The sequence below is a fragment of the Pristis pectinata genome, chromosome 9 (genome assembly GCF_009764475.1).
Source record: "Pristis pectinata isolate sPriPec2 chromosome 9, sPriPec2.1.pri, whole genome shotgun sequence".
NCBI lineage: Eukaryota > Metazoa > Chordata > Chondrichthyes > Rhinopristiformes > Pristidae > Pristis > Pristis pectinata.
Genome location: NC_067413.1, coordinates 53274904 through 53299810, shown reverse-complemented (window position 1 = coordinate 53299810; position 24907 = coordinate 53274904). Strand labels below are relative to the sequence as shown.

The window sequence follows — 24907 nt, the reverse complement described above, 5'->3', positions numbered from 1 at the left end:
GATCTATCCTGGGCCAGCACATAGATACAACCATGAAGATGCACCAGCATCTTTACTTTCTTAGAAGTTTAAGGAGATTCGGCATGTTATCGAAGACTCTGACAAACTTCTACAGATGTACAGTGGAAAGTATTCTGATTGGTTGCATCCCGGCCTGGTGTGGGAACTCCAAAGCAGAGAAATGCAGGAGGCTACAGAGAGTGGTGGACTCAGCCAGTTCCATCACAAGTACAGCTCTCCCCATCTTAGAGGACATCTACAAAAGGCGATGTCTCAGGAAGGCAACATCCATCATTAAGAACCTCCACTATTCAGACCATGCCCTCTTTTCATTGCTGCCATCAGGCAGGAGGTACAGGAACCTGAAGACCCACACCTCAAGGTTCAACCACAGCTTCTTCCCCACTGCCATCAAGTTCTTGAACCGACCTGAAAAACCCTAATTCTACCTCGGACCATATTTCCCTCATCTTGCACTAATGTTATTATGTTTATTTTTTGTTCTGTCATGCAAGTTATGTATAATTTATGTTAATTTAAGTTTATGTAATATATGTTGGTCAGGTTTGTAATGTACTGTGCTGCTGTTACAAAAAGCTAATTTTCATGGCATTTATACCTTTGGTATATATGTCCATGACAATAAAATTGAAAATTTTGTTACATTATAATTACATCAAGTTTCAAAAAGTGCTAAAGTGTTCATCATCTTTGGAAAAAAAAGGGTAATTTGCCAGCTCCAGATGAAATAAACCCCAGGCTGTTAAAACAAGCAATAGAGGAAATTCTGACTGTAATTTTTTTTAAATTCTTTCTGGCTACAGGAGTCCAGTGGACTGCTATCCTTGTCCTGTTATTTAAAAGAGCGAAAAAGGGATGAAACTAATTACAAACCAGTTAATGCAACATAGGTGATGGATAAATTATTGTAATTCATTCTAAGGGACAATAAAAACCTTAATTTAGAAAGCCACAGGTTAATCAAGGGCAGTCAGTATGGATTTGTTAAAGGAAGGTCATATCTGACTAAGCAGTAATGGAGGAATTAACAAGGGTGAATGAGGGTGGTACTTTTAAAGTGGAGTACATGAATCCTACATGGCAGAGTAGTCAGAAAAGTAAAAGTCCATGGGATCCAAGGGAGTGTGGCAAATTAGATCCAAATTTGGTTCAGTTATGGGAAGCAAGGGGTCACAGCTGATGGTTTCTTTTGTGGTTGCACAGGCCGAGTGCTCAATTCTTTGTGGACATGATAAAGAATTTGCAACTGATAAAAATGGTCATGTGGCTGATAGTGAGGAGGAAAGCTATAAACTATAGAAAGATAGAGAAGGTCAGCTTAGTTGGGTAGAAAATTTGCAAATGCAATTTAATTCAGTGAAAGCTGAGGTAAAGAATTTGGGGAGGAGCAACAAGATAAGGGAATATGCAATAAATGGGAGGATATTGACAGATGTGGAGAAACAATGGAGTCTTGGAGTGCATAGATCCTTAAAATGTAGCAGGGCAAGTCAAGAGTCTGGTTAAAAAGACATACTGGATTCTTTCCTCTATCAGCTGAAGCACAGACTACAAGAGTAGGGAGGTTAGGCTAGAATAGTGTACACTGGTGAGGCCACAGCTTGAGCACTGTGCAGAGCTCTAATCCTCACATTACATGGAAGCTGCAGTTGCACTGAAGAAGGGTGCAGAGAAGATTTACCAGGAGACTCAAGAGGCTGCAGATGCTGGAATCTGGAGCAACAACCTGCTGCAGGAACTCAGCAGGTTGAACAGCATCTGTGAGAGGAAAAGTACTGTCGCCATTTCGGATCAAAACCCTGCATTAGGACCCAAAACGTCAAAAATTTCTTTCCTCCCACAGATGCTGCACGGCCTGCTGAGTTCCTCCAGCAGTTTTTTTTAAACCAGGAGACTGTCAGGAGTGAAAAATTAAAGCTGAGGAATAATTGGATAAACAAGGGTTGTTTCTCTGGAATGGAGGAAGCTGAGGGAAGACTAAATTGAGATGTATGAAATTATGAGGACCCAATTCCTCAGAGGGATCAAAAAAAATCAGGGTCATAGTAATCATTGGTAAAGGAATGGAAAGGAGAGAACTTTCTTTCAGCCAGGGTGTGGCAAAGGCCTGGAACTCATTACCTTGAGATGGTGGTAAAGGTAGAAACTCTCACACATTTAAACCACACTTAAATGTTCACTTAGAAAAATGCAACCTGCAGGGCTACAGACCTACTGCTGGAAGGTGGCATGGGAGTTGGTGGCACTTTATCAACCAGCATTAAAGCTGCAGGCCAAATGGCCACTTTCGGTGCTGTAACTCTTATGATTATTTGTCCAAGATATCATTTAAGTTCCACTGTATTACTCAGGTGTTCTGCCCATCCCAAATCTTTGGGAAAATTGTTATCTCCAATGATAAACTGCATTGCCTTCCCACGTGCTCCTTTATTTCTGTATTTGCGCATCCTGTTTCAAGATCATTGTTAGTATTACCGAGATCTAAAGATAACTCCTGACAAGAGTTCTGCATCTGGTGCTGTTTCTCAATTCCACTGGGCATGCTTCCACTTGCTGTTTGACTTTATAATAAACTTATTTCACTATCTATTGTAATATTGACATTTAACATTGTTACTTTGTTTTCCCTCCCAGTTCTAAAGACCTTGCAGCCTGGAACACTGATGCCAAATTCATGCACTGTTTGTCACCAGGTTTCCAATAGCTATTAAGTTGTACAGTTTGAACAGAATTTGTGCTTCTATTTTGCTGGTTTCATAGAACAGTACAGCATGGCAACTGGCCCTTCAGCCACAATGTCTGTGCCAACCAGGATGCGGAATCAAACTAACACCTACCACTCTCTGTGCAAAATAATTCACCTTGTAAATCCCCTTTAAACTTTCCCCCTCTCACTTTAAAGCTATACCCTCCAGTATTAGGCATTTCCACTCTGTATATGCCTCTCATAATTTTATATACTTTAATCAGGTCTCCCGTCAGCCTCCCAGCAAACAATCCAAGTTTGTCCAAATTCTCCTTATAGCTAATACTCTCTAATCTAGGCAACATCCTGCTGAACCTCTTCTCTGCCCTTTCCAAAGCCTCCACATCCTTCTGTGTTCCGGCAACTAGAACTGCACACAATGCTCCAAAAGTGGCCTAACCAAAGTTTTATACAGCTACAACGTGACTTCCTGACATTTATACTCAATGCTCCTACTGATGAAAACAAGCATGATGTATGTCTTCTTTACTACCCAATCTATTTGTGTTACTACTCTCATGGAGCTATGGACTTGCACCCCAAGATCCCTCTATATATTCATGCTCTTAAGGGTCCTGCTATTTACTCTATTTTTCCCCCTTACATTTGACCTCCTGAAATGCAACACCGCACGCTTGTCCCGATTAAACTCCATCTGCCATTTTGCCACACATATCATCAACTGATCTATATCATGTTCTCTAAAAGAGGGTCTCTTAGAAACTTGTCCAAATCAGACATCCAGCATAATAGCATAATTTCCTCCTTTCGTAAAGGAAGAAGAGAAGTAACAGATAAAGTAGCAGATGCAGTTTATATATATTCTCTTTAGAATGGTCAGGTCTTGCATCTTTGACTTATGCATTTGGAATCAAGAGATGGATTTTAAGCCAACATATATACATTTTTAGTTCATTTCAGACTTCCAGCATCTGCAGTTTTTTTTAATTTTCACTCAAGTTAAAAGTGCTGAATTTAAAGGTTCCATTGTTTTTCAACACATTCATCAGCTTTTAAATCTTCCGTTAAGCTGATGCACAAACTCAGAATGCAATTCTGCCCATGTGAAAGAAGTTATTTCCCTTCCACTGTAATAGAAAGAGGAGAGAGAAGTTACAGAGAGATTTGGAAAGACAACCTCATGTATAAATAGAAGTGGGGACAAGGAGTATGTCATACCTGAAACAAAAATCCTTAAATGAAAATCAAAACACTACAGATACTGTAAGTCTGATATAAATAAAAAACTTACATGGGACATGCCAGTCTGAATAGTTTCACTGTTTTCTGTCCTGTAGCTAACTTGAAATCCACTCCGTTAATTTGATGTGCACAAGTCTGACTGAAGATGTTTGGAAAATATACTCCATTTGCTACTTCTTGTAATAATTTACAAGTTAGTCAAACGTGCCCAATTCTAAATGCTTTTCTTTTACATATTCCAGTGAACGTTTGGCTAATTTACTGTCATCATTGCTAAGATCTCATCTGTAGTTGGCCTGACTTGTTCAATCTACCTTTTTAAACCGGAGCACAAAATTACCTCTCATATGCTTACCAAACATACAAGACCATAGCCCTTAAACTCAGCATCCAAAAGATGAGACCCTCAACGTCGACTGTCCATTTCCCTCCACAGATGCTGCCTGACCCGCCGAGTTCCTCCAGCAGTTGGTTTTTTGCTCCAGTTTCCAGCATCTGCAGTCTTATGTCCCCATCCACAAGATCAAGGTCCTCTACTAACCTGACCCTGGTGCAACACACTGCCATCTGACAATAATGGTTCACAACGAGACTGTGGAAAACATGGGCCATTTCCAAATCTCAAGAGCCAACGGTAGAGAAGGCAGACATCAACGATAAAATTCAACGCCACCTTCAATGTGCCAGCAAAGCTTCTGGTCAACTCAGGAAAATGGGGTTTAAAGATCAATAACTCTGACCTGGCACAAAACTCATAAAAGGCAAAAGGAAGTCCTGGGCAGCAATGATCACTGGCCTCCTATGTGTTCCTGAGACCCCAGACCACCTAAAGTGTGCACCACAAGGCAGTAGAAAAATATCAGCAATGTTGTTTCTGCAAAATCCTCTAAAATTCAAAGAAAGGAATTTGGGAAAGGAAAGTGAACCAACCTCAGCATCCTCTCCCGGGCCATCATTGGCTACCTTAAACTGCCCATGTCATTCACATGACTGACACCAGACTCCCAAAATAGTCTATCTTCTCATAGGAGGAGAATACCAGGGCAATGGAGGAAAATATTCAAGCTTCCTTGAAAAATTTTAACATCTCCACTGACACTTGGATACTTTTGCCCCATGAGCACTCAAAGTGGAGAAAGTGTATCTGGAAAGATGCTGAGAATCAAGACCACATGAGATGGTTTCTCATGTGGCCTTCATTCTCAATATCCTTCCAGATGAAGATATTGCAGCACTTCACAAAATACCAACCCAATCTCCAGTCCCGGCTCAAAGAATCTGTGGTTCCCACATTGGCCTCTTAACCACCTCAGAACCCACAAAACCAGGAATGGGATCAAGTCAACTTCTATCTTGAAGCACTGCCAAAGGCAAGAATACATTCACACCAGTCCCCTGGCACCAATACTGTCTCTGTTATTGCTTCTATCAGACTCCCTTGCAACCTGCCCTGTTTAAAGGAGCACCACCACAGGTACGATGCCTACAGATGGACATAATACTCAAGTTGTGGCCGAACCAGTGTTTTATGAAGGTTTAAAAATTTAAAAAACTATAGATTCTGGAAATCTGAAAGAACAAAAAGTGCTGGAAACATTCAGGTCAGGCAGTACCAGTGGAAAGAGAAACAGTTAATATTTCAGGTTGAAGACCCTTCATCCACATGGGGAAAGAGAGAACACAAGTTAGTTGGTTAGTTGTAAGTTGCAGAGGTGGGAGGTGTGGGGTGGAAAGAAGAGAGGGGAGACCACCATCTCTTTCGAATGATGTTGCCTGACCTGCCGAGTGTTTCCAGTACTTCTGCTCTTATTTTATAAAGGTTCCACGTGACTTCCTTGCTCTTGTCAACCTGTCCTGCCACCTTTAGTTATTTGTACACATATACCCCAGAACTCTTAATCTTGTACCCCTTTAACAATTCAGCATTCAACTTTACCATCACCAATTCTGCCAGCAGATGACACGAAGCAAATTTCCAAATTTGTAGATGACACATAGCTTGTCAAAGTTCAAGTCAGTAAAACATATTACAAAAAGCAGTGGTCACAGAACCAATTCCATTGTACATTAAATGCAAAGCAAAACTAAAACTGCAGATGCTGGAAAATACAAGTGCTCAGCAGTATTTATGCAGAAGGAAGTAGAGTTGATGCTTCAAATTCCTGACCTTTCATCAAAACTAGGAACAGCAAGAAAACAAACATGTTCTGAGATGCTGAGAAGGGGAGGGGTGGTAGAGAACAAAAGGAATGTTTGTAATAGGATTGAGACCAAAAGGGACTAAATGCCCCAGAAGGTGGTGGTGGTGAAGTCGGGTTAATTGCAGCTGGTGTGCCTGGTGATAACTAAACTAAAGATGGATAAGAACAGAGGGAGAGAAAAAGTGTTGCAACTAGAGGCAGAACACTGCAGTAGATGGAAGTCTGAAAAAGAGAATGATGGAAACATCCAGGTCTGCTAGTACGTAGTTTGATGGTCTTGTATCAAGCTGGAATAACAGGTTATCTGAATGTGTCAAATATTTAATTCCAAGGGGTAGAAGGTCCCTCAATGGAAATTGAGAGGCTGTTTCTGAAGCTTGCATTGGGCTTTATTAGAACATTGTTGTAGAACAAAGACAGAGAGGTCAGAGTAGAGGAGAAGAAAGCTAAATTGACAGGCAGCTAGGCAGGACCACCCTCGAGGACTAAACAGAGGTGTTCTACAAAGCAGTCGCCCAAGCTGGATTTTAGTTTTTTTCCCCAATGAGTATACAATGCAGTACAATAAATTGAAAGAAGTGCAGCAAGTGAATCACTGCTTCAAGGTCAGTTTGAGTCCCTTGATGGTGAAAAGAGAAATTAAAGGGCAGGTGCTGTATGGAATATTGCCCAGAAGAGTTGGTGTTAATAGAGTGAAGCAGGGAATCACAGAGGAAACCGTCCTTTCAGAATGGTGCAAGGGGAGGGGAGGGGAAGACATGCCTGGTAGTGACATCATGTCGAGAGTGGAGAAAACTACACAGGATGATCCATTGAATGTGGAGACTGGTGGGGTAGAGGGAAAGGACTAGGGGAACACCATCCTTCCTCTGGGAGGAGAATTGTACAAGCAGAAATCAGAAATGGTAGAGATGCTTGAGAGGTCTGTTCATTCTGGTGGAGCAGATGTCATGGTTAAGGAGAAAGGAAGACGTCTCAGAGTACTAGTATGGAAAACAATGCTATGATAATGAATGCAACAGATTCAGAGAACCAGGGAGAATGGAACAGATGGCAGGATTGGAAGGAGTGTCCTCCCACACTTCCCTCCAATCCAAGAACAACCTTTCACTGCTACTCACCATAACCTGTTACTTTATTTACCTTCTCTCTGTGCAGCTGCAGACCCATTGAGTCCTTAGTCTTGCATCTTAATGATAAGCCTATTATTTGGCACTTTATCAAATAACTTTCCAAAGTCCATGTTTACCACATCAACCACATTTCCCTGTAAACCTCTTCATTAAAAAAAAAATCAAGTCAGTTGTACATGGTTTTCCTTTATCAAATCCATGCTGGCTTTCCCTAATCAATCCAAGCTTGTCCAATTGACTGGTCACCCTATCCCTGATTATTGTTTTGAAAACTTTCCCCACCACCAAGGGTAAACTTACTGCTCTGCAATTAATGGGGTTATCTCCAGACCCTTTTCTGAACAAGGGAGCAAATTTTTCAATTTTCTCGTCCTCAGCATCGGGGGGGGGGAGAGAACCCTTCACCAGAAACTGGAAAAGTGAAAAGCATGGTTTTAAAATCACAGAGAGCATGAAGGTGGAGGTTACAGAGGATTGTTTGTGATAAGGTGCAGGCCAAAGCTGTCAAAGTAACAATTACATTAAAAAAAGGCAGATAGAGACAAAAAAGGAACAAATTTATTTTTTAATGGATGGAAATACATATTTACCTTGCAGGTTTCCTACTTCAGCACTGCAGATGTAAGACAATGCTGTCGTGGGAGGGAAAACTAACATGCACCCCCAAGACAATATGATCAAGTTCTCCTCTATGGTTCAAAAGGCATCCCTTCTGACAAAGGGTCCTGGACCTGAAATGGTAATAGTTTTTCTTTCCACTATTGCTGCCTAGTCTGTTGACTGTTTCCTGCATTTACTCCAAAAGGAGCACTGCATGAAGAAAGGTATCATTGTGGGCTCAATATAGAAATCACATCGTTGTCACAATGGTGACTCATGATAGGAAGTACCTGGCTTGAATTTTAAGTGCCCTGGAATTGATCATCATCATGTTCAACTCTTGGGAAAAAAAATGATTTTCAACTGCATGATGCTGGAGAAAAATCATCTGGGCTCTCCTGAATACAATTTTAATTATTTTTCACAGGAGTTCTATCACAGTTTGCCAATATGATTTTGTGCAAAATCACATATCTGCTACATCACAGAAGGCGGTCACTGAGCCCATTGAGTCTATGCCAGCTCCCTGTACAGCAAGAATGTGGGGTGTAATTACAGTGCAAATACACCAGAAGATCCTGCACCAAGTTGTGGAAAGACACAGTGTTTTCCCCAATTATTTCAATGGAAGAGAATGGCTGTAAGAAACTTCGTTAATAGGTTGTTGATTGAAAGACTTTCCAACTGCTTATTAATTTAAAAAACCTTTTTAATCTCTCTCCAATACATTTTATAATCCTTTTAATGGCTTGTTTATTTAGATTTTCAAAGGTTCATGGATTTTAAGGTCTTTGGTTGTTTTTAGATTGTTAACAAGTTAATAAAATTGTTTTAAGTGCTCTTAAAAGTTGCAATTCTCCATACAATTCAGCCTATCAGATTTTTTTGTATTTCTCAACAAGGCCAGTTTTGGCCACACCACATTATGACCCTAGAACAACCACAAAACAGTTTTCTCCAGTTTCCTACTATGAGAACAGGAGTCAGTTAGTAGGAGGGTGTTTGTCAACTCACCACTAATCTGAAAATCTAGGCCAGTAAAATCAATAACTATGTGATTAATTTTTAAATGTAGATTATTTTCCTTACTTTTCTGGCATATTATCTTCATTCTCTTCTGTAAATTAGATCTTGAGATACAAGAGACTGTAGATGCTGGAATCTGGAGCAACACACAAAATGCTGGAGGAACCCAGTGGGTCAAGCAGCATCTGTGGAGGGAAATGGATAGTTGGTGTTTCAAGTTGCGACCCTTTATCTAGACTTCGATGAAGGGTCTCGACCACTGAGTTCCCCAGCTTTTTGTTTGATGCTACAGTAAATCTTCCATCGTTTCCTGTTTTTCCCCAATGACAATGAGCCAAACTTACTGGGAAATACAAACATTCCAAGTGGGACTGTCAACATTTATTTGCCTACGTACCATCAAATGCGTGATACCCATGTGGACATTGAAGTCCCAAATATGTTAGGCAAACACTGTGGCTGTGCTCTTGGGTTGGACTCCAAGTGGAGTCCCACAACAAAGTGTGAACTTACGAGAGAGTCTTCCTAACTAGCTTGCAAAAACAGTGGTGTAGAAACAAATCAATTCATCTGAATGGAGAGAAACAGCTGGAACAGTTCCCAGGAGTGAACAGCACCAACAGCCTACCCTGATTCAACCTTGTAGACATCAAGAAAGCTCACCAGTGCCTCTATTTCCTCGGGAGGCTAAAGAAATGTAGTATGTCCCCTGTGACCCTCACCAATTTTTAATCGATGCACCATAGAAAGCATTGTATCTGGATGCATCATGGCTTGGTATGGCAACTGCTCTGCCCGTGACCACATGAAACTGCAGAGAATTGTGCACACAGCTCGGCACATCACAGAAACCAGCCTCCCCTCCATGGACTCTGTCTACACTTCTCGCTGCCTCGGTAAAGTAGCCAGCATAATCAAAGACCCCACCCACCCTGGATATTCTATCTTCTCCCCTCACCCTATGTTCACACTTTGTTGTAGGACTCCACTTGGAGTTCAACCTATGAGCACAGCCATAGCATTTGCCTAACGTATTTGGGACTTCATTGTTCACATGGGTATCACACATTTGATGGTACATCAGGCAGAAGATACAAAAGCCTGAAAGCACATACCACCAGGCTCAAGGACAGCTTCTATCCCACTGTTAGAAGACTGTTGAATGGTCCCCTAGTACGATAAGATGGACTCTTGACCTCACAATCAACCTTGTTACGACCTTGCACCCTAGTGTGTGTGTGTGTACTGCACTTTCTCTGTAACTGTAACACTTTATTCTGCACTCAGTTATTGTTTTTCCCTTGTACTACCTCAATGCACTGATGTAATGAAATGATCAGTATGGATGGCATGCAAAACAAAGTTTTTCACTGTACCTTGGTACACGTGACAATAATAAACTAATTTACCATTTGCAGGAAATAGGAGGCGGCACATGTCAGATATAGGTAGCTGTGATCAAGAGAACCCTTGAGGAGTAGAAGGGATGTAGGAGTACACTTAACAAGGAAATCAGGAAGGCAAAAAGAAGACATGATATAGTGAGACACAAGAGACTGCAGATGCTGGAATCTAAAGCAACACACAAAATGCTGGAGGAACTCAGCAGGTCAGGCAGCATCTATGAAGAGAAATGGACAGTTGACGTTTTGAGTTGAGGCACTTCACCTGGACTGAAAGATAGAGAGGCTGTAGCCAGTGTAAAAGGGTGGAGGAAAGGGGTGCAGCAAGAGCTTGGCAGATAAGGTAAAGAATCTTAAGAGATTCTACAAGTACATGAAGAGCAAAAGGGTAACTATGGAGAGAATAGGTCCCTTTAAAGGTCACTGTGGTCATCTATGTATGGAGCCACGGGTAATGGGCAAGGTTATAAATTTATATTTCTCGCATGTATTTACCATGGAGAAGGTCATGGAAGCCAGGGAATTCAAGGAAGAAATTAGTGATGTCATTGCACATATTAAAAAAAAGGTGCTGGCAGTCTTAAAGCTCATAAAAGTGGATGAATCCCCAGGGCCGAACCAAGTATATCCTAGGACGTTACGGGAAGATAGGGAAGAAATTGCTGGAGCCCTAACAGAGATATTTGTATCATTGTTAGCCACGAGTGAGGTACCAGAAGATTGGAAGGTGGCTAATATTGTGCCTTTATTCAAGAAGGGCTGCAAGGAAAAGCCGGAGAAATACAGGCCTGTGCACATATCATCAGTGGTGAGAAAGTTACTGGAGGAGATTCTGGGAGACAGGATCTATCAATATTAAAATTAGATAGGCATCTTGGTCAGCATGGACAAGTTGGGCCAAAGGGCCTGTTTCCATGCTGTATAACCATGACTCTATGAAGAGCACAAGGATCATTTACAGTTTTCAATTATTTGCTTTACTCATTTTAATTATTAAAAAGTATTTCAAACAGCTTTTTAAATTGCTTTGTGTTTAACTTAATTTTTTACATGTATTTGTCTAAAACATTTTTAACTGGGCTTTCATTGTTTTTGAATGTTGCCTAAAATCAAAAAGCACTTGGGTTTGACAGCAGCAAAACCTGGGTGCATGATTTAGCCTGCCGTAGTTTTTTTTTTGCCAGTTTCATAGTTGGAACTTGTCCTGGCCAAATCAAGTGACAGCATTCTAGAAAGGTCTTGCATTATTTATTCAGACAGGTTTGGGATTAAGTCCACACTGGAGAATCCAGTGAAGGCAGTTTTTCCAGCAGCAAGCAGAGTTGGCTCACTTTGGGAACAGGTTCTGACCCATTATCAGCAACATCCTTCATGAAAAGTTGCCCATATTACTCTTAACTACACTCTCTAAATATATACATCAAAACATACACATTGTATTTTAATTTCCTGACAAGTTAGCAACTCCTACTACTTTCTTAGTAGTCTTTTGCTCTATTTGCAATTCTCTATCTGCAGAATGACTAATGTTTCCACATTTTTAACCTTTGTGTTGTCAATGTCTCACTTTTTTTTTCCAAAAGTTGTTTTATTACATATGGAGAACGCATGCCCTTTCAAGTTAGAATCATATAATTCTATAGAATACTGCTTCATTTTTTCCATGCATATTTCAGCAATGATGGTGCGTTTTGTTGGGCTTTGTATCTATAAAAAGGTATTTTTGGACACATTGCAAACATAAACATGTTCATCTGGGGGAGGGTGGAGTTGAAATCTTTTCCTGGAGTGTTATTTTATGTTTTACTCATTTAATTCCTGCACTTCCTTTTGTTATTAGGTAGTCTGTGTAATATCCCAATTAGCATGTCTGATCCACATACAGTGGCATGCAAAAGTTTGGGTATCCTTGGTCAAAATTTCAGTTACTGTGAATAGTGAAGTGAGTAGAAGATGAACTGATCTCCAAAAGTCATAAAGTTAAAGATGAAACATTCTTTTCAACATTTTAAGCAAGATTAGTCTAATTATTTTTGTTTTGTACAATTTTAGAGTGAAAAAAGGAAAGGAGCACCATGCAAAAGTTTGGGCACCCCAAGAGATTTGAGCTCTCAGATAACTTTTACCAAGGTCTCAGACCTTCATTAGCTTGTTAGGGCTATGGCTTGTTCACAGTCATCATTAGGAAAGGCCAGGTCATACAAATTTCAAAGCTTTATAAATACCCTGACTCCTCAAACCTTGTCCCAACAATCAGCAGCCATGGGCTCCTCTAAGCAGCTGCCTAGCACTCTGAAAATTAAAATAAATGATGCTCACAAAGCAGGAGAAGGCTATAAGATAGCAAAGCATTTTCAGGTAGCTGTTTCCTCAGTTCAAAATGTAATTAAGAAATGGCAGTTAACAGGAACAGTGAAGGTAAAGTTGAGGTCTGGAAGACCAAGAAAACTTTCCGAGAGATCTGCTCGTAGGATTGCTAGAAAGGCCAACCAAAACTCCCGTTTGACTGCAAAAGACCTTCAGGAAGATTTAGCAGACTCTGGAGTGGTGGTGGACTGTTCTACTGTGCAGTAACACCTGCACAAATATGACTTTCATGGAAGAGTCATCAGAAGGAAACCTTTCCTGCGTCCTCACCACAAAATTCAACGTCAGAAGTTTGCAAAGGAACATCTAAACAAGCCTGATTCATTTTGGAAACAAGTCCTGTGGACTGATGAAGTTAAAATAGAACTTTTTGGCCGCAATGAGCAAACAAGGAGAAACAAGGGTGCAGAATTTCATGAAAAGAACACCTCTCCAACTGTTAAGCATGGGGGTGGATCGATCATGCTTTGGGCTTGTGTTGCAGCCAGTGGCATGGGGAACATTTCACTGGTAGAGGGAAGAATGAATTCAATTAAATACCAGCAAATTCTGGAAGCAAACATCACACCGTCTGTAAAAAAAAAGCTGAAGATGAAAAGAGGATGGCTTCTACAACAGGATAACGATCCTAAACACACCTGAAAATCCACAATGGACTACCTCAAGAGGCACAAGCTGAAGGTTTTGCCATGGCCCTCACAGTCCCCTGACCTAAACATCATCGAAAATCTGCGGATAGACCTCGAAAGAGCAGTGCATGCAAGACGGCCCAAGAATCTCACAGAACTAGAAGCCTTTTGCAAGGAAGAATAGGCGAAAATCCCCCAAACAAGAATTGAAAGACTCTTAGCTGGCTACAGAAAGCGTTCACAAGCTGTGATACTTGCCGAAGGGGGTGTTACTGAGTACTGACCATGCAGGGTGCCCAAACTTTTGCTTCGGGCCCTTTTCCTTTTTTGTTATTTTGAAACTGTGAAAGATGGAAATAAAAATGTAATCTTGCTTAAAATATTAAAGAAATGTGTCATCTTTAACTTCATGCCTTTTGGAAATCAGGTCATCTTTTACTCACTTAGCTATTCACAGTAACAGAAATTTTGACCAGGGGTACCCAAATTTTTGCATGCCACTGTATATTCTGTTTCAAGTATTTTTGTTACTAAAGCCCACTTTTCCTCTTATCTTTTCCTATGTCTATCTTATAAGGAGTGTTGCATTATTAACAATGTCTGCCTAGAAATTATTTTATTTTGTTTTTGTAGCCCTTAAAAAAAAATTGAGTGGCACACCTACCAAAGATTGCGATATTGGTTCCTAACATGTCTAACAGCACCACTGTGCTTCTGGTGCTAAATGCTTATTTGGCAACCAGCATAAGTTGCAATATCAACAATGTGAATTTCATCCAGTTGCCAACAGCTTGCTATATAGTAATCAGGGCAAGGCCAAGGGGAACGTGGAGATGTAGATGGTCATGATCAATGCTAGAAAGGATGGCCTATGCATCAGGGGTGCGAGGAATATTTGCCACACGTCGAGGCAGACTGCCAATGAGTAACATGTCCCGGAAAATAAACAGAAGAGAATGACCTCAGGATACATCAAGTTGAGCTCTCCAATACCTTACATACTACTCAGTTATGCTGCTGCTAACTGAAACAGACATACTCCCGTTCCCGCCTGCCCAACCTCCTGCAAAAATAATGCCTTGTCTTTTCATTTTAGGTAAAGATCACCAGCAATCAGAGGGAAGGGAGACCTCTTGTACTCAGCATCTCAATGCTGAGGAGAGCATCCCACTCCTCATGAACAGAGGAGTCATTAAGTTCCAGATTCAGATGACAAGAAACTGACAGAAATCTGCCTAGTATGTGGGTTTAACATTCATCCTTTTTAAATGCCACATGTGAAAAAAATATTTGTGCTCACTTACTCCCTCAAGGTTGCCATCCCTAATTAATCAATTATCTTTCCTCTTTACAGAGTATCAGGAACAACCTCTTGTTTCCCCCACAATATCCAATGACAGAGGAGTGGCAGCAGCAGGAAGGAGGGTGGCTAGCAGAAATCTGCAATACTGGCAAATCCACATACATGCAATTTCTACTCACTAAAATTAGAGTATATGAAGCTATTCTCCTCAAGCTGAGAGCATCAGCATCCCTGCTCATCCTGTGGTGAGAAGCAAACTTGATATACCAAATAGATCAGCGATCATTACCTGGAACATTCCCAAGGCTAGGAAATTGAGTACAACCATGACCTTAACCTCTACAACAAGAGCAGTCCAGGCACAGAACATCACAATTCTCAAGGTAGCTGCCTTGAGAAAAATAGAGCTGAAAATGACTGTTTCACAGAGAGCACAAAATTGGACCTTTGTGTCTCTGAAAACTCTTTAACCAAAGGTTTTTCACATCTCTTGTGCCTCTCCCCCATGTCCCTGACTCAAGCTCAGTCACCTGTAATACCAAGCTCAAACGTCTCTTCCAAAAAGCATTGGCAGAGATTATGGAAGTACCAATTAAATTTATGACAAGATTGGAACAAACTCTAAGCACTTTGGAAGGTGTGGGAATAAGCTACATTGATATATGCAGCTGTGTTCTGAAGACTCCCATTATTAGACAAGAGTTCCTTTAAATGTCATTCAGATAGACAACTCAACAGATGGCAGATCTTTTTGTTTACAAAATGGCAGAGGGTTCCAGCCTCCGATTCCATATCTGACATTGGCCTGTGGACAGCATCAGGTGAGTAGAATTCACTATTTGTTAGTGATGAGTTGAATCAAGTGCTTCTCTTCCAGTTCTGGGTACATAAGATCATGGTTCCAGGTGCCTGGAATGTTGGTTTGAGTTCCTCAGACAACTGGGGAATTAACTTGTGCAGTTCATTAGGGGTTTAAAGTCTACTTGTAGTGGAGATCTGGGGTTGTCTTGCCAGATGCTGGGACAATGAAGTGTGTTTTTGGGCAAGGGTGTGAAGGGTTGGGTGAGCAATGATGGACTGGTATCCAGAATTGGAGAGATCTCAACTTGAATCAGCAACCTGTTGCACAACCCACTCCTGTGAGCAGTGATCTTTCACTAGCCTGTTGATAGATGATGGATTCTCATGGCATTATGATGGCATCACAGGTAGAAAGGGTCGTAGAGAGCTTTTGGCACTTTGGCCTTCATAAATCAGGGCACTGAGTACAGGAGTTGGGATGTTATGTTGAAGTTACACAAGATGTTGCTGTGGCTGAATTTAGAGTATTGTGTGCAGTTGCAGTCACTTACCTACAGGAAAGATATCAATAAGCTTGAAAGAGTGCAGAGAAAATTTACAAGGATGTTGCAGGTAGTTGAGGACCTGAGTTATAGGGAAAAGTTGAATAGGTTAGGACTTTATTCCCTGGAGTGCAAGAGAATGAGGGGAGATCTTATGGAGTATACAAAATTATGAGGGGTACAGATAGCGTGAATGCATGCAGGCAGGCTTTTTCCCCTCATGTTGGGTGAGACTAGAACTAGAGGTCATAGGTTTAAGGTGAAAGGTGAAATATTTAAGGGGAATTTGAGGGGAAACTTCTTCACTCAGAGGGTGATGAAAGTGTGGAACGAACTGCCAGCAGAAGTGGTAGATGCAGGTTCAATTGTAACGTTTAAGAGAAGTTTGGATAGGTACATGGATGGGAGGGGTTTGGAGGGATATGGTCCGGGTGCAGGTAGATGGGACTTGGCAGAAGATCAGGTCAGCATGGACTAGATGGGCCAAAGGGCCTGTTTCTGCGCTGTAGTACTCTATGGCAACAATCATTTTGTACACCATGGAGCTCCACTTTATATCAACAAGTTGGAGCATTGTATGATGACTGATGCATTTAGGTGTGTGCTTTGACCCAAGAAAAATGTCAGATGCATCTGTGTGGATCAAGAAGTCCTTGGTTGAATTTTGCGATTCAACTCAGAAATGGTCAAAAATGCAATTTGCTCCAGGTTAAATCAATTTCAAGATCAAAAGACGATTAAAAAACAATGCTTTGCAATCCAATTCCTGGGCAATTCTTTTTCAGTTGTGACATGAAATTAAGGACACTCAGGTAACCGTGAAGCAAGGCGCTATTCACACAAAATTAAGGGAGTTCCCCTACCCCCTACCTGGCATCCTGGTCAGTATTTATAGATGATATGATCACATATTTAATCACTGTTTGAGCAAGCTTGCACAACACAAATCAACAGCTGCACTCCCCGTTATTTCAATACTGTATTTAAAGAATATTTCACTAATTACAAAATACTTTGGGGTGTCCCAAATCCAAGAATTGCGAAGTTTTTGTTCTTTTCAATGTTAAACAATCTTGATGATGCAAACAAAGTACTTAGGTAACAGACTACTTTCAAAGGTAGCAAATGAGAACAAAGTGGATTAACAGCCTCTCTGATATCTCACAGTCCTAATTTACCAATAAATAGCAATCCGTCAAGACGTCTGAAAGTGAATTAGAACTGCACATTTGTGGGTACACAGACAGTTTTATTTTTTTAAATTTCTTTTTAATTAAATTTGCCCAAAGGGATGAGATATTGCCAAAGTAGATTCTGTAAAAAGCCTTTCAAGTATGGCTGGAGTAAAATTGCTGCTTCTGCAGGGGTGAGGTTTTATCTTCAGATTAATTTTCCAGATCACACTCTTTTTTCCCCCCCAGTAACTAAAACAAACCAAAAGCAAACTAGCACAAATCTTCTGCAGCAGGTCATTCATCCCCAGTGAAGACAGGCAATGTTTTGGCTTGAGCTCTTCTTCTAAACTGCTCTGCAGAAGTGCTATGGATGCAAACTTTTCCATTCTACCCTCCTTTTAAGAAGTAGGAACTTCTTTCAGGAATGACATTTTATAATCCTGTTCTCACTCTCTCACTGTCAGAATGCTGCTGGGAAATAATCCCAAACCACTGCACAACCAGTCCAACTATGTATGGTGGCTGGTGGCAATGGTGTGCCGATAGACGTTCCCCAATTTTTAAGACCAAGGGAAAAAGGCAGTGGGACTCACTGCAATTCCTTAAAGCACAGCAAAGGTTCAGATGTCCAGGGAAGTTTGGGGAACACATGTTATGCCTTTCTCTATATTTCTCCATAGTTGAAGATTTCTCAACAATAGAGAAATATAGGAGAAAGACAACAGTGTTCATCAAAAGAACATCCAAAGCACCAGGATAATCTCAATCCAAGGATACTTCTTTGGCCTCACGCTAGGACTTCGATGTCAAGAGTTATACTGCAAAATCAAACTTTGAACCATGATGAAGTGTCACCTCAAGTGCTTACACTGGGGCTGTAAAGAAGTTTGCATGATGACATAAAAATTGGCTGTGTGTTTGACTGTGAGGAACAAAGGTTTCGACAGCATGAAGGTGGTGGTGTAGCAAGAAAGGGAATATTCCATACATGGAAGAGTATTGAGGGGTGTGGAGAAACAAATATCTTGGAGTGCATGTCCACAGATGCTTAAAACGTAAGTCAGGAGGTCAGGTTAGCAAGGTGACTCAAAAAAGCTTACAGCATTCTTTCATTAGTTGAGGCACAGGATAGGTAGGTTGCTTTGGAACTACATGTAGAGCAGGAAGATAGAATTGCTGCAAACAATTTCAGTTGAACACTAGTTAGACATCAGCTGGAGACCTTTTCTGGTAAACATATTATTGGAAAGATGCAGCACTGGGCAGACCAGAATAGAGGTTTACCAGGATGTTGCCAGGACTAGAGAGTTTAGACAGGAGGAAAGATTAGATAGGCTGAGGATACAAGATACAAGAGAGCACAAGGGTTCTGGAACTCACTGCCTGAAAGGCCGGAAACTGAAACCCTCTTCACATTTAAAAAGTCTCTGGATGTATGCTTGGCAAGCCATGACCTACAGGACTACAGACACAGTGCTGGAGGTTGCCATTAGGGTGACGTAGCACTACCTCGACTGGCATAGACCAGTGCCAAGGATCTATTCCGATGTCATAGGTTTTCAAGGATTAATTGGAGGTATCCATGGAGTCATCGAAGTGGAACATTAGTTGATACTACACAAGTTCAAGGTGAGCAGGGGGTGTTTTCATTAAACAGTAGTTAGATGGACAAAAGACAGCAAATTTTAGTACTTGGAAAGATTTCCAGCCTCTATCAGTGAATAAATGCAGTTGTACTTCATGAAACCAGCCCAGTCACACCTACTTCCTATATCTTATTGAATAACACCAAGTCAGGATTGAAGTGCAAAACAGTTGTATAATGACCCTGTGACACTGGAGTCTCTGCGTTATAATAAGCACTTCATTTAGAAGGATGTCAACATTTTCCAATTCATGTCACTCAGATAGTGCAATAGAAGAGATACATCATCCCCCCGGGGGGGGGGGGGGGGGCGGGGGTGTGGTGAGGGAGGAGAGACACTATGACTGATAGGGAGTGAAGAATATCTGTTAAATAACAATTTCCATCCTGACTTCACAGCAGTTTACAATAATTAGCTGCTTCAATGGATACTGCCCTTCCTTAGTAAATTTCAAAACAGAACAGATTACGGCAATCTGTTAACAAAAGCAAATCAGAAAGGTGATTTGAAAATTATGCAGATTAATTGGGGATTTGTTCTTGGAGAACTGCAAAAAATGCTATGAGTTGCTATGAAATGCTCATCTGCTGAGTCTTTAAACAGAGGGTGTGTAACCAAGTGCTCCTTAACATGCCATGCAAAAAGCCCTTTTGTATTCTTGGGGAAACAGCAGGAAAATAGAATTATTGTAGATAGCTTCAGTTGAAGAATTGGTGTCTGAGACCCACTTACAATGGGCTCATTTGAGAACTAATTTCCACAATTCTCTTTGTTGGCAAACATGCCACCATAGTAATTGGAAATTTAAAATTCATTTAGTTACATAAATAAGCCACTGTCATTAACAGTAGCCACACCAAATGTTTGCAAAAACCTATTTGCGTCATGAATGCCCTATTGGGAAGGATGTAATAACTCTTCTTCTTACACCTACATTTCTCTGGTGTCCTCCAAGGATCTATCATTGACCACCCTTACTTCCCAAAACAATGCTCCTAATTCCAGAATTCCACCACCAAGAGGAAATATCCTCCCAGCATCTACCCTAAAAATCCTGTATGTTTCTACAGTGCTCTTTTTTTCTAAAATAATAGTAGGCCCAATCTAATCAACCTTTCCTTACGTCAACTTCTTCATCCGAAGAATCAATCAAATAAAGCTTCTCTGAAATGTGTTCAGTCCAATTATATATCCCTACTTAAAGAGAAACCTGAGCACAGTTATAGCAAATCTTTACTACTTTTCCATCTCTGTTGCAATAGAAGCCAACATTCCATTTGCTTCCTAATTTACCACTGTATTTGCATAATAATTTTCTGTGTTTCATGTACTAGAATTGCTAAGTTCCTCCGTACAACAGCATTCCGTAGTCACTCTTCATTCAAACAACTGTCTGCTTTTCTGCTCCAATCACAGTGAGTAACCTCCAAATTCCTGTATTAAACTCAATCTGCAAATTTTTGCCCATTCACCTCTTCTGTGCAATCTTGTTCTGGAATCTCTAACTAGTAGTACATGATCCACAAAGTTAGCATTGCAAACTCTGCATCCTACTCAGAAGTTTCCTTTCCCACTTTTTTTTTGTATCACCAGCAAAGCTGGCTACAAAACACTCTGTCCCAATGTCTAATTCAATAACATTGATTGCAAAATCTGAGGCCTCAGCAATGATCTGTTACAGTTTGGCCATCTGAAAACAATCTATTCATTCAATCCCTGCATCTTCTATTAGTCAGCCACAAGCTCTTATGTAGTAACATGCTAAGTAATATCTTATCAAATGCCTTCTGGCAATCCAAATATATTATATCTACTGGTTTCCCTTTAATCCACTATGTTCTCTGCATCCTTAAAAGAACTCAAATTTATTAAATTCGTTTCCCTTTTCATCAAACAGAGCCAGTGTGGTTTTATTATATTATGGATTTCCTAAATATCCCACCAGTGTCTCCTCAATAATAAATTCCAGCATTTCCCTTATGATAGAGGTCAGGATATTTGGCGTACAGTTTCTCGCTTTCTATTTCCTTCTTTTCTTTATTTTGCATTCCTTGAAAGTAATTAAGAAAACGTACTCTTTGCCTCCAATCCACAGGCCTACACTCTCTTTTGAAATCAATGGCGTCTCATGAAAAACTGAGGAAAGTTCATTCAACTGAAACGTCGTTTCTCACTGCATAGATGATGCCTGGCCTGCTCAGTATGTCCTGCGTATTCCTGCTTTAACTTTAAGCATCTTAATGTTATTCTGGAATTAACTTCTAACCTGCAGGCCAAGAATCCCTCTGACGTTAATGGGCTCTCAGGTCCTGCACTGGAATGGCAGGGGAACTTGAGTGACAATTCCTAGACGTCAGGCTGGGGAAGCCCAGCGAGACTGGGCTGGACTGCACACGGAGTCCAGCGATAGAGCGTTAAAGCAGCTCGTCGCCCTGCCAAATTCAACAGCTTGTGCACGAAATCCCAAAGAAAAGCAGAAAAGGGTGGAAACACTAAGCGGGTCAGGCTGCATTCAGCAATTGCGGAGCATTTCCAGCGTTTCCGGGTTTTATTTTCGGATTTCCAGCATCTACAGAAGTTTTATTTCATGCACCGTCCGGAGGTGTGCTGGAGTGTAAACGGCAGTCATTCCATCACCCTCTCCAGCAGCAAGGCTGCGTGAACTCCGGATCCCTCCCTGTAAACGCTGCCTTAACCACTGATTATTGTTTTAGAGCAGAAGGGAATCGCTAATTCCCACTTAAATCAAACTGAAAATGTAAACAGGCATGTAACTGACGCGCTCGTTTGCTCAGTTCAAGGGGGAAAGAGGCGCGCTGGGTCTTTCAACAAGTTTTGTGAACTTCCTTTTTAATTAAAAGAATGAGAGGCACAGCCCCGTTCTTGTCTTTTATTCTCCGGTTGAATAGCGTTAAAACATTGCGAAGAGCGGCCGGCCTCGTGTCTGCTGCAGATACGCGAGAATGAAGTCCGAGAAGCAGAACAAACCAACGAGACCAAACTTCGGCCCAAAGTTTGCTAACATACTTACTCACTCACCAGTGGAGGTGCTTCCGTGCTCCTGCCCCACACTGTCTGTTTCTTTAACCGAGTCCAAGAAATAAACCTCCCGCAAACTAGCCCAGAGTCTGTTCGAAGTGCCCCGCAACAAGCGGGCCCCCCTGCCTGAAAAACTGCTGAAATAATCCATGCTCTGTGCCTGCTGGTGTGTGAGGAGTGGAATGGCTCAGCTTTACGTGTCCACTGCCGCCATCTTCGTCCTGGGAACACCTCAGCCTAGTGGGGAATTCACCAATGCAACGACGTGTATGTTTACACACAGACAGACCCGTCACAAAGTCACCACAGCTTTGCACAAGTCCCGGTACAGTCAGCTCAGTCCCGTGCAGACTTTCTGCCAGATTACACGTCGTTTAATTGCAATACATTTATTTTTACTTGAAACTGGAAATGACACATGATTTTTGGCTTCCCTTTCATAATATTTTAACTTCTTTTAAAAATTGACCTATTCATGCATAGAATAAGGAGCATGTGGACAATATTTATTGCCCTTCAGGAGGTGGAGCTAAACTGCCATCTTCAACTGCTTGGTGAGGGTACTTCACAGTGCCAAGTGATGGAATGCCAAGATTTTCATACAGCAGTGATCTCGTTCCAAGTCAAGATAGTGTATGGCTTGGAGGGAAGCATGCCAGTGGCAGTGTTCCTACATACTTGTATCCTACGTGTTGGAGGCTGTAAACTAGGATGTTCTGCAATGGAGTATCTACACCCACGTCATTCAATGGTGGAGGGTGTAAATGTTTAAAGGGATGGGTGAGCTGCTTTGATTTAGATGGTCGCAGTCTTCTTGAGTGTGGTTGGAGCTACACTCATCCTGACTTGTGCTTTGCAGATGCTGAAAGGCTTTGATTCTGTTGTAGCGGTTGCTACCACGAAATAAAACAAGACGCTAGTCGGAGGATTGTCAAACAGAAGTGGTTTATTTTCCCGCCTTGCGCGGGACCTTTAAGGGAGACTGTTCCCGCCCAAAACAACTGGCAATGACGTAAGTCCTACGTCATCAAGACTTTCCCGTGCGTGGGTTCTCCCCATCGCTCGGAAAGACGAGGCCCGCCGCCATCTTGGGCCTCATCGCTCCGACGCCGCGCGACCCGACTGCCGAGCCAGTTTGCCCGACTAAACGGTGAGTCGCCACACAACCCCCCCCCAGAACCGGCGATACAGTCCCCAAGGTCCGTGGGCTGTGCCAGCTGCCGCTTAGGGGGCCGGCCTCTGCGTCACGGTGTTGCAACCTCGACAAGTTGTTGCAGATCCAAATGGGCCGGTTTGAGGCGGTCCGCCGTGAAAACCTGTTCCCTGCCTCCAATGTCCAAAATAAAGGTGGATCCGTTATTCCGTATGACTCGGAACGGTCCCTCATATGGTCATTGCAATAGTGCCCGAGGTGTGCCCCTGCGAACGAAAACAAACTTACAGTCCCGTAGTTCCTTGGGCTGGCAGGATGGGGCTTGACTGCCGTGAGGTGGGAATCGGGGCCAAGTTACCAAGCTTCTCGCGCAGTCTTTGTAGGACTGCTGGGGGTTGTTCCCCTTGGTCCCGAAGGGCAGGTATGAAATCCCCGGGGACAACTAGGGGCGCCCCGTACACAAGCTCAGCTGACGAAGTGCGGAGGTCTTCTTTGAGGGCAGTGCGTATGCCGAGCAGGACCCAAGGCAGCTCGTCAACCCAGTTAGGACCCTTCAGGCGGGCCATCAAGGCTGATTTCAGATGGCGGTGAAAACGTTCCACCAACCCGTTTGATTGAGGATGGTAGGCCGTGGTGGTGTGCAGCTGCGTCCCTAGCAGGTTCGCTAATGCAGCCCAGAGACTGGAAGTGAATTGGGGGCTCTGTCTGAAGTGATGTGGGCCGGAACACCAAAACATGAGACCCAAGTTGTGAGCAGCGCCCGGGCGCAGGAATCAGTTGTGATGTCAGTCAGGGGGGTTGCCTCAGGCCACCTCGTGAACCGGTCCACGATGGTAAGGAGGTACCGGGCTCCTCTTGAAACCGGCAGAGGGCCCACGAGGTCGACGTGTATGTGGTTGAACCTCCTACGGGTAGGCTCGAACTGCTGTGGTGGGACCTTGGTGTGTCGCTGGAATTTTGACGTCTGGCAGTGCGGACAAGTCCTGGCCCACTCACTGACCTGTTTGCGCAGGCCATGCCAGACAAACTTGCTGGCGACCAGTCGGACAGTAGATCTGATGGACGGGTGCGCCAACCCATGTACCGAGTCAAAAACGCGTCTCCGCCAGGCTGCAGGGACTATAGGGCGGGGCTGACCAGTCGCAACGTCGCAAAGTAGGGTCCGCTGACCTGGACCAACCAAGAAATCTCGGAGCTGCAGACCCGAGACTGCGGTAGGGGCCGTGTAGTCGACACCCAAGGATAGGTTGTGGATGGTTGGTCTGGAAAGTGCATCAGCAATGACATTATCCTTTCCGGAGACATGTTGGATGTCAGTTGTGAATTCAGAAATGTAGGATAAATGTCTCTGTTGACGAGCTGACCAGGGATCGGAGACTTTGGAGAAGGCAAAGGACAGAGGCTTATGATCGGTGAAAGCGGTGAAAGGCCTGCCTTCTAGAAAGTATCGGAAATGCCGGACTGCCAGATACAGTGCTAGAAGTTCCCGATCAAAAGCGCTGTACTTCAGTTCGGGCGGTCTAAGGTGCTTGCTGAAAAATGCCAAGGGTTGCCAGCGGCCTTCGAGTAGCTGTTCCAGTACCCCACCCACCGCGGTGTTGGACGCGTCTACTGTGAGGGCAGTCGGGACGTCAGTCCTGGGGTGTACAAGCATTGTGGCGTCTGCCAGGGCGTCTTTGGCCTTAACGAAAGCAGCCGCAGCCTCGTCAGTCCAGGTGATGTCCTTGCCCTTACCAGCCAGCAGCGAGAACAGAGGACGCATGATACGGGCTGCTGCAGGGATGAACCGATGGTAAAAGTTGACCATCCCAAGGAATTCCTGTAGGCCTTTGACTGTGTCGGGGCGGGCAAAATGGCGGATAGCGTCCACCTCGGCGGGTAGGGGTGTTGCCCCGTCGCTGGTGATTTTGTGGCCGAGG

At 42.6% G+C, this 24907-nt stretch overlaps 1 protein-coding gene across 4 annotated transcripts in view; it reads right to left on the bottom strand.

Annotated features, from left to right (window-relative positions):
- Positions 1-24907, bottom strand: part of oxr1a (oxidation resistance 1a) — a 387780-nt gene that overhangs the window by 198596 nt on the left and 164277 nt on the right. The window contains exon 1 of one of the 4 annotated variants that reach the window (XM_052023891.1): positions 21836-22137. The exons of 2 other annotated variants lie outside the window; for them this stretch is intronic. In XM_052023891.1, coding sequence (XP_051879851.1) covers positions 21836-21986 — 151 coding nt within the window. In that variant the 5' untranslated portion in view covers positions 21987-22137. Of the gene's footprint in view, positions 1-21835; positions 22138-24907 lie in introns of those variants that run through there. One more of the 4 variants, XM_052023893.1, reaches the window with a different exon arrangement.